Here is an 11,070-nt window from a genome sequence, read left to right as displayed (position 1 = left end):
GCAATCAACAATAACATTTTCTCTCAACTATAATTTCTCATCGATTCTCTCTTTCTGCGGGGTCTTCCAACTCTGCTTCTATCCTCATGGAAAAACAATCCTCTCATCTCTCAATCTAAGCGTAACAACAAACAACAACAATCTATGGTCAGTAAAAATTCGACCCTTGTTTTTTTCCATCTTCTAACCGATAACAAATTTCGGCTCATTATCCGTTTAACAGAAACACAAACGAATAAATGAAAGCATCAGAAAAAATTATATAAAAGATGAAACATAAACACGATGAAAGCAGAAGAAAGAAGAAAAATTCAGGCCAAAAGGGTGGAGACGAAAAAGCAAAGAATCAATATTATGACGTAGAATAATATGACGAAATTATGAAAGAAGAAGAAAGAAGAACATGTAGAACTTATGTGTAAACCGAAGACAGAAGGAAGATTGAAAGGATCTGGAGATGTATAGGAAGGTGAAAAACAGCCTTACTTTATAATTGGTGAGAAAGAATTGGAATGGACTAAAAATTAAAACTGGTGTATTTTTCAATGCATGGAAAAACAAAACCGTGTGAATTTGGTTACAAAGCGTGTTCCAATGTAACAATTAGTAATAATTAGGGTTTGTGTAATTTAATTGGTTAAGGGGTGTAATTACTGTTACTAAATAATTATAATATTTATTTATTAATTAAAATAATAAAAGAGATGCAATTACCGTTATGTCCCCGATTATCACCCTCAAATTGGTGATTAGAGGGATAATGATAAGATTTCATATGTATTCTACTTTATTATATTAAAAGTAGATTAAACTTTACACTTTTATCTACTGCTTCTTGTTCCTAATACTTTTTATAACTGGCCACAATAAAATTGATTTAAAGTTCGCTTCACAATCGAGAAAAAGGTAGTAAGAACTAGAAATAGGATGATGTTTATGTATATGTGGGAAACTCAAGTGAATTGGGAATCCTAATAATTCTCTCTCGTAATCTGTTAATAGTTATTTTGTTGTTTATTTCAATCAAATGACTCCCAATGCATCACCTAAGTACATTTGTTGAATTTTAGTACATTTGCTAGTGTAGAGTAAAGAAATGGAAGCACAAGAAAAGTCAGAAAAGAATAGAGTACAAAATAGATAAATGTTCTGATGCAAAAGAGGTGAAGAAAGAGGGATACAAGTTTTATGCAAGTGTTCTACTTTACTGAATTTGTTTGGTTATTTTGTATAGGAAAAGCTTCAAGTGGAAAAAAACTGATGGAAGTAAGCTGTGAATTAAGATGATCGTTGAGAAAAAGAGAGGGAGATTCAAGAAAATAATGGCAATTATGAATTATTTGTGCATCGGAATTCCAGACATCAGCGTTACATCCATAAAAGAAGTATGCATAAGTACAACTTGCATAACAGGAAGAATGTAAGTGCATGTTTGGATTAACTTTTCTTTCACCCCACCGAGCGTCTACATGCACTTTCACCGTGTAAATGAGAAGCTATAAAGATTAGCTTCTAGGCGAAACGTGTGTCTGACACTTTCCCACCGCGTATCTAAATGACACTTTCCCACCGCGTATCTAAACAGTCTATAAATAAAAAAACTAATTACATTCTTTAGAAAAGACTCCGCATCAGAACCGTTATTGCATCAGAACCTTTACTGCATCATAACCAATTTTGTCGTGTCTGATCGTCTTCCCTATGATACCTTTACTGCACCATAACCGATTTTGTCGTGTCCGATTGTCTTCCCTATGATAATTTCACGGCTGTAATTGTGAAAGTGAACTAATTCACGTGTTGGATAATTTCAACACAGAAACAAACACAGGCTATGACAAAAATTCCAAACACAGTTTCTTAATAAATGTGTGTGACTTCTTAGATTCACCTTCTTTAAAGACATGATAAGCAGAACAATTAAGAGTAAAATCTTAAAATATGCAACAAGCACATTCAAGCATTAACATGGACCTTACACAAAATTGAAACTCTTGTTAATTATAGTCATTATTTCTTCTATGAGAATTGATTATCAGGTGATTAATTTTAAGCAATTATTGGATGACATTATGATTATATAGAAATTGCACATTTTGTACATACATTTAGTTTCTCATACAGATAAACCCCAAAATTGAATAGGGTAAAGCCATCCCCTTTCATACAAAATTGAATAATCTCATCATCTCTGATCTCCAAATCCAAAACCCTTCCTTCCACCCATACGAAAAGAAAGACCTGCAATCAATCAAAGAACAAAACCCATTACAAAAAATCAGTGTTTTTTCAATTGTACATAACTAAAACTAAAACCCACAATTAAAAAAGTGAGAGAAAATGAAGTACTATACCTTGATGAGATCTACAAATTGGGGGTTCATCAAAACGCGAGAACGAGAGTCGTTTATAGGCAAAACCAATATCAATAAGAATGAGACCAGAAGTTTGATCAGTGACAATGATGTCTTTAACAGGTAGCCACAAGAAAAGCTCTTCACGAGACATACCTTCCAAAACCTTAAGCTGTCCGAAACTAAGGTTGGCTTTAACAACACTATCGAAGAACACTGTGGTTTCGTACTGAGCCAAACAAGGACGATCCAAGTGTACTTCTAAACGACCCATTTGGTCTAATTCGAATGATTTCACACTCTGAGGAAAGAGACCTGCTGGGAGGCCATGGTTGCGGAGAATCTCAAGGAGGGAAGATTCTTGAGATGTTGTTGCTGTGAGAGAAAGATTGAAAAGAAAGAAAAGAAAGAAAATGGAAAAATGAGATCTAGGAGTGAGCAGAGACCGAGACGACATGGTTTCTGGATGGTAGTACGAGGAGGAAACAGGAACAGCGTATCTACTGTTGAGGTTTTTGTTTTATTTATTGTTTTGAGATTGAATGTGTGACGTGGCAATGTGATGCCACGGAAAGGTAAAGCGGGGGTGGCTGTGCCAGATATAAGACAGTGAAGCAAATTATCAACGACTAGTTGGTACATAGCACTTGCATTTGACAATGATTATTTGATTATAGTATATTAAATATCCATTAAAAAATAAAATTTTAACATTTAAAAATAAAATTATTTCTTAAATAAAAATAATTGTTCGTATTGAATCGTGAGATAAATAAATTATTTGAAATAAAAATTTATTTAGATACAAATGTAAAATTTAAAATGATTTATTTAATTGTAAAATAAATAATAATCATATAAATTTAATTGTATTGAATAATTATTAAAAAATAATCGTAAAAAGAAAAAAAATATTTAAAAATAAGAATTTTGTCTATCAAATTAAGATAACGATTGACTAAAATAAAATAAGGGTCATGCTAACGAGTGCCCCAGGGACACTCTTTAAAATTTCCATATAAAGAAAATATTTTTTAAATAAATTAATTAATTCAATTTTTAATGCACTGAATATACTTTTTTTAATGAAACATGCATTTTTGATCATTAAAAGAAGTTAATTATTTCTTTTTTTAATGTATTAAATACAAGTATATTTAACAAAATATTTCTTTTTTAGACTCTTAACCAGTGCCCCTGGGACACTCGTTAGCATTTCCCATAAAATAAATATTGTATTGAAAGTGACCCATAAGATAAATAAAATTTAAATCTTATTAAAGTAAAACAAAAATAGATTATTGATATTTTTAGTGATAATAAATAAATAGAGAAAAAATTAAATGAAAATGAGTAAGTGTGAGAAAAGAATGGTGAGAAAGATTTAAAATTTTAATAAGAGAGCATGAGTATATGAAATATTTAATTGTGATTTAATTAGTGATAGTTGAAAAATAAATATCACATATCGTGAAATATCCTAAAGTAATAGAAGATAAGAATAAAAAAGCATTACTTAATTACTTAAATGTTATTTTCAGTATAAAAAATTTGTGATACGAGACAAATTTTAAAAGTTTATGCAATTAATTTTTAATAGATAGACGAGTTATCTTATATAATAATATAACAAGATTTAAAAAAAATTAATCACTTTTATAATTATTCAAATTCAATTAAGCAAAATTGTACCTAAAGTCTTTATTTTATTTTTATTTTTATTATATATATATATATATATATATATATATATATATATATATATATATATATATATATATATATATATATATATATATATATATATATATATATATATATATATATATATATATTAGAGCGTAAAGATTAAAATTTTAGTTTTATAAATAAATGAAATGTCAAAAATTTGAATATAAACTATTGTAGTCAAATGTTCAATTATTAATAGAGAGGATTTTTTTACCTTTGTAAATAAATACAAAAAATATATAATCACATGTATTTTAATTAAATTTACACTAAATAGTTATTTATATTTTTCTCTTAATAATTTTCAAAATATTTAATTTTATTAATTTTTATTTAAAAGTTGAGCTAATTCATTGAATTGCAAATTTTAAAATAAAAAAAAACGTTAATTATGTATGAAAATTTTGTTATAATATTAAATAGATAAAGATGGTCAAACATTGTTTAAATATATTTGCTTAAATTCTGGTATGTAGATATCAGATGTCCTAAGAGATGTCGAGACACTAATATCTGAACAATACACAAAGACAAGGTAAATACAATTTAAAGGTGCTAAAGAGTAAATGAACACACAGATTTGTACACCCAATTCGGTGTATACAACACCTAAGTCTGGAGGCTATCAAGCCAGAGATAAGTCCACTATGATAGTATCAATTCAAAGTCCTATGTAAGCAACCTCCGATTTATTGTCTTCTCACTTAATGAATACCCATGTTATACTTCTACCCAAGACTCACCTAGGTATGAGACTCTTTTCAATTCCCTCCAATCACAACCGTGATTATCAGTTCAAATACTTTAGAAGACACACTTCAAAGACATACAATCACCCAATGCTTAAAAGCTTATGAATGATCAACATAACTTATAACTCAAAAACGAGACAGTCCTACTCTTCTATCAAGATGATATTAGAGGGACTCACAAAAGACAAACCCTAAAACAGTCACACAATTACAGTATATGTTCCACACATTATTTAGGTTTACAACTTTCTTTTTATAAGCAATGTCTAGCTAGATCTGGGCTTCAAAAATGGAGCAAATCAGTTGCTAAAAATATGCAGAAACTTCTACATAAAAATAGGGCTTTAATCATATGTTTCCTAAAGTGTCTTAATATTTAGAGAAATAAATTAATCTTCTAAATTCAAATAGAATCTCTGATTCCTCAATCTTGAACGCCACATAGGATAGTAAATATTCCTTGAATATTCTGAACCTGTTAAAACTAAAGTAAATCCAAATGGACATATGTAAATAAACAACTACATCCAAATTGTAAACTGTAACAGACCAGATGTCCTATATTTTTGGTCAGAACATCGTATTCGACATGTTGAGTCTGCAAGTTGAAACATCTTTTTTAATGTCTTTCTACCAAGTTAGTTTTACCAGAATTCATGTCAATCATAATTTCAGAGAAATAACAATCTCCCTCTTTGACATATTTTGGCTAAAACAAACTAAAACACTTTTGCACTGAAACACCACAATTAAGGTTTGAAGATAAATCAAACACACGCATCAAAGGCACAACAACAAAAAACTCATCATCAGAGATATCAACAACAGGAATAAAAACAGAGTAAAAGTTGGCAACTACTAAACATATCAATACAGAGAAAAATAAATTCTTAAACAGATTTATGTCAGGACATCATGTCTGACATCTCTTCATAGCATCCCAATCCAGATCATGTACTCCCCCTCAACAACTGCTGAGCAACACTTCAGAGAATCGGAAAATTCTCCCCATCAGTTGCAGCCAAGAAACACATAACAAAATTTTCCCCTTTTTAGCCATAATATGACAAAGCAACCATGAAATCAGCAGGAGCAACAATATAACAGTAGTAAAGTGTATGGAACCGTAGGTTACAAATCAAATGCACACTTGGTGCACAAAAATCCAGGGTGTACCCCACAATTGAAAAGAAATACAGAAGAAAATAAAGCTTTGCACTCATGTAAATTTATGCAGGATCCTTCTGAAGGTGAAGAAAAACACAAGAAAGGGGGGATTGAATTGTGTTCTTTATCAATTAAAATTCCCTTTCTTTTTCTTTAACGTCTTTTCTTTCTTTTGTTTAATCATCTATTGGATTATGCTTTGATGTTGCGGAAGCATGAAGATGTAGAACTACATAACCAATAAGATGTTCATTTTAACTTCTGTGTGTAATCAGAATTTCTGACTTGCTCAGTACAGTTTTGAGAAGCTTTTGCTTGAATGTTCTAGGTTAAAACGAATAGTGCAGAAAGTAAAAGACACATTCATTTTTATCCTGGTTCACCTTCTGAATAAGGTTACCTCCAGTCCACCTTCTTCATGTGATTTGCCTCTCAACAGAGGTCTTAATCCACTATAACCAAATCATGATTACAACTGCATGATCCTTCGTCGTGACTAACTATCCTGCACAGCCAACTTCTGTCAATGTTTGTATCTTGCATGTCATAGCGTTGTGTCTTCAGAACTTCTAACTTCAGAAATTCTGATCTTTCTTCTTGTGTGATCTTCTGATGTTGCGTGCTCTTTCTGAATAAGCTTGTTTTCCATCTTTGCTTGTTTGTTTCTTGATCTGCTGACTCTGGCAGTTTGATGTGTTCTGGATCAGAGCATCTGATGACTGATGTCTCGGATTTGTTAATCTTCTGAGTGTTTGATTCTTCATGTGTTCTTTCATATCTGATTCAGTTTCCGTGATTCTGATGCAACCTGTATAAGCATAATATAATATCTGCACACTAAATGAGACCATTAGTAATAAAATTGTTACTCACAAAATATATGCTTGTTATCATCAAAACTAGATTCTGAACATAGATTCTCAATCTTGTTCTAACAATCTCCCCCTTTTTGATGATGACAAAAAACCATGTATTTTGATGGAACAATTTTATGAGAGGATAATAATTAAGCAAGTAAACTTCATCTCATTTTTCATGTTCAATCAAGCAACTGATTTATTCATCAAAATCTAATCTTTCTTTTCCTTTTCTTCCCCTTTTTGTTATCATTAAAAAACGTTTAAAAGGGTGGGATCAGACTTAGGAATAAGGCTCCCCCTGAGATGTATAATCTCCCCATGAGTTAGGTAACCTTATGAATTAATTTATGATTTATGGCTCCCCTTGAATTTAGTATTCCTATTTGTTTCTAATACAACCACGCCTGAGTTCTAACAATCTCCCCCTGAGATTAGGGGTGCTCAAAACCAAACCAACCCAATCGAAAACCGCAAACCAAACCAAACCAAATCGAAACCGCAAAAAAACCGCATTTGGTTCTGATTAGTTTGGGTCATTTTTTAACAAAACCACATGGTTTGGTTCGGTTTGCGGTTTGTATTTTGTAAACCGAACCAAACTGAACCAAACCGAATCAAACCGCATTATGTTACAACCTAAAATTTACTTAACTCACATCCAACCCAAACTTAAACCTATTATACATTAGCCTTATGATTACGAACAATTTTCTCATTCTTACACATATAATTTTAGTCCTGATCTTCTCAAATCTCTAATAACATTATCGCACCTTCTTTGCCACATACATCTTCTCTCTTCTTCTATAGTCTTTGTACTCTCTTATATTCTTTCTTTTTCAACTTCTCATTTTTATGTAAATGTTCTGTATTTCAGTTTCATTTTTATTGCACATCTTCTTATCTAATCTCTCAACACTTTTTTTTTTCTTTTTCACCTTCACTAATCTTTCGTCTCTTCAATTTTTTGTTTCATTATAATAATTTTTATATTATTTTATGCTATTATTTTATGTTTAATATTCCACTTTGTCTAATTTAATTTTTACATATTAAATGGAAAATTGTTGTCAAAATATGACGAGTTTTGTTGTTATTTGATAGTGTATGAATGTCTAAATACAAAATTATATTGTCATCTATATGTGTATGTATGGCTCAATAAAATATTTGTAAAAAATCGAACCAACCGAGCCGAATCAAACCGCATTAGTTTGGTTTGGTTTGGTTCGGATTTTTTTTAAAAGCCAACCGAACCAAACCAAACCGCACTATTTTTTCTCTTGCGGTTCGGATGATTTTTTTCGTCAAAACCGCCCAAACTGCACCGCGAGCACCCCTACCTGAGATGAATAATCTTAGCTTGTTTTTATTAGAAAATTGGTAGATATTTAAACTGTGTATGCAAGTGTCTTCTGGGAGTTTGAACAAATACTTATGGTACATACGTTTGAATATATTGTAGAATTTCAGTTTTATCAGAACATGTTATAATTCTAGAACATCTATTTCCATGTTTTCACTTTTGTATGTTTGTTTATCAGAATTCAGCCATTTTGGTAAAGAACATGAAACGTTAAGCAAAGCATAGATTTTCATTATAGAATAATGCAGACAATATCTTAACAAAAAATATAATAGATAAAGCTACAGACATCTAAGCATGGAATGGTTCGCACACTTCTTCCAAGAGAATGTCATCATTTTTCTCAAACTTCGCATTTCAGATAATCTGAACTAATTCAGCAGAAACAAACAGAGCCGATAGTATTCTTCCATAAGGAATGTGGAAACTTTGACCACACTTAAAAGCTATAAGGGAATCCCTTAACTGATGGAAGATGATTGCAGGAAGCTTTAGTGGTCGACCATTTTCAAGCCAATGAATCATAAAGTGATCTCTACTTGACACAAGATGATGAAAAAGTCCCCTGGGAGTTAGGTTTGACAGGAAAAACTTAAACAAAACTCGTCTTAGAGGAGATAGGAAGTCTACATTGTTGAAGATATGTCTGGCTACACTGTTAGTGACAGGATTAGCAGTGTTCCATTGATTAAACATATTAGGAGACATAGCAGATGGGTTAGAGAGATAACCAATTGTTTCAACAATTGATTCTTCAGAGATAATAAAGGGGATGCCATGAATTTTGGCCGTGATGTTTCGATTGTCATTACTGATAGAGGCTTCCTTCCAAAAGGTTTTTACGAGATTTGGAAAGACTATTCCTTGAATAAGAGCAACATAGTTAGACCAGCCTTGCTTTTCTAAGCATTTCTTGAAGTTATATAGGGTGATTTATCTTCACCATGATGTTATGATTGAAAATATAGTCTCAAATACCTTGAAGTTATGATAACATCTAACTTTAGGAATTATACCTTGTGATATTTAATTTTACATTGTGTTTCGTTTTATAACCAAATTGATATTGATTGATAGTATAAGATCCTAAGTTGGTGGTGCTGATCTCTGACGTGTTGAGGAGGGGTGTGTAGAAGCATGTTTTGCAGGTTATTGATCAAATTCAAAAGATTAAAATTAGGGTTTTCCTATGGTGTTATGCTTTTGATTATGAAAACATGTATAACAACCTCGACAACTTTGTTTACTAATGACAACCTTTAAAACCTATGAGGATTCAAGTATGACAAGCGGTTAAAGATGCAAGCAAACGAATTATAGTTTGGTGATCACTGCAAACATCCTCTGATGATGGAATTCAAATTGTATATATCTCAAGCTTTATCTCCAAGAAGATTCAAGCAAGTGTCTGTATGATTTAGTTATTTAGCATGTTTTGAAGCTTCAAAGTGTGAAAGAGAGGAAATGTGAAAGCTTGATCAATTGCGCCTGAGTGAACCATGTTTTGCAAAAACATAAGACATTCTCGTAAAGTTATTTGGTTAAATCACACACACTAAAACATATTTTAAAGCCTTTGTTCTCAAATAAAACATCTCAAAAATATTTTGAAACTGTGCCAGGTGGATTAATAACTGTCATAATAGTTTTGGACAACATTTTAAATTGTCCAATCGATTGGCATATTTACCCAATTGGTTAGGCCAATGCAAATAGTAGCCATAAACGATTGTGACAATGTCTTAATGAAGGAAAATGTATTTGTATCCATTCTTTCCTTTTTGAGGATTTTCAATCGATTATTTGTGGCTCCGAATCAATTAGGCTTAGGAGCCAATCGATCAAAACATTTAGTTTTGACCCATGGGTATTTCCTTTCTTGTAGCAACCTCTAGCCTATAAATAGAGGTCACTCCCTTCACATTTCATCATCCAGTAAACATGAGCTTTCTATCTCACTTATCACTCTCTCTAAAATATTTTCTACTTTCTCTTACTTTGATTTATTCGTAGCACTTCGAGAAAGTCTTTGTGGTTGATGAGGAATTTTGTATTCTGGAAAAGGTGTTATTATAAACTTACCAAGGATTATTTTTCTCTTGGTTGAATAATTTATACTTAAGGGAGTGTTTATTTGGGTTCAAAGATAAACTCGTTAAAAGCTTTGTTTGGATATTTAATTTCCTAAGTCATTGTTTCGGTCCGTAAGCTTAGTCTGTGTAAAAGATTAATTCGATTGGAGATCAACCCAGTTTAAAATCTCAACTTGGTTTGTGATCAGACTTTTCAAAATCTCGGTTTGGTTTGAGATCAACCTAGTTTAAAATTCCAACATGGTTTGTGGTCAGACTATTCAAAACCATGTTACGGTTCGAGATCATCCTGATTTAAAATCTCAATTTGTTTATTGGTCAGCCTATTCAAATTCCCAGTTCGGTTCGGAGGATAGCCTATTCAAACTCCAGTTTGGTGCGAGATAAATCCATAGAAAATATTGGTTTAGCTAGGGGTAAACACTACAAGTTTGCGTCTGGAAGGAAAACTAACTACTTCAGTTCTCTCTTTGGAAGGATGGCTAACTGCTTCAGTCCATTGTTCTTTGTTTGGTTTGAAGTTAACCTGAAACTTCATTTTTCTTTATATAAGAGAGTTTGAGAGTTTAACCTACTAAAAGCTCTTAAGTATTACAAGATATTTCCAAGATCAAATCTTAGGGACAAGATTAAGTCTTCTTGGCCGAACTTGTATACTTCTCTAGTGTTATTTCTCTTACTCTTTTCGCATATTTACTTTCTACTAGTATTTCTAAAATATTATTTTAAAAATGGTTTTAAACTTTG

General features: G+C 31.5%; 1 protein-coding gene across 1 annotated transcript; it reads right to left on the bottom strand.

The window, feature by feature from the left end:
* Positions 1-1,956: 1,956 nt before the first annotated feature.
* On the bottom strand, positions 1,957-2,870 carry LOC131607535 (uncharacterized). The gene is made up of 2 exons (XM_058879529.1): positions 2,355-2,870; positions 1,957-2,241 (listed from the first exon to the last, which is right to left on the bottom strand). Exons 1-2 carry the CDS (start codon positions 2,809-2,811, stop codon positions 2,186-2,188), a joined length of 513 nt encoding a protein of 170 aa, XP_058735512.1. The 5' UTR covers positions 2,812-2,870; the 3' UTR covers positions 1,957-2,185.
* Between the last annotated feature and the right edge of the window lie 8,200 nt (positions 2,871-11,070).

This window comes from Vicia villosa, linkage group LG5 (genome assembly GCF_029867415.1).
Source record: "Vicia villosa cultivar HV-30 ecotype Madison, WI linkage group LG5, Vvil1.0, whole genome shotgun sequence".
Lineage (NCBI taxonomy): Eukaryota > Viridiplantae > Streptophyta > Magnoliopsida > Fabales > Fabaceae > Vicia > Vicia villosa.
This window is presented reverse-complemented; position numbering and strand designations above follow the sequence as displayed.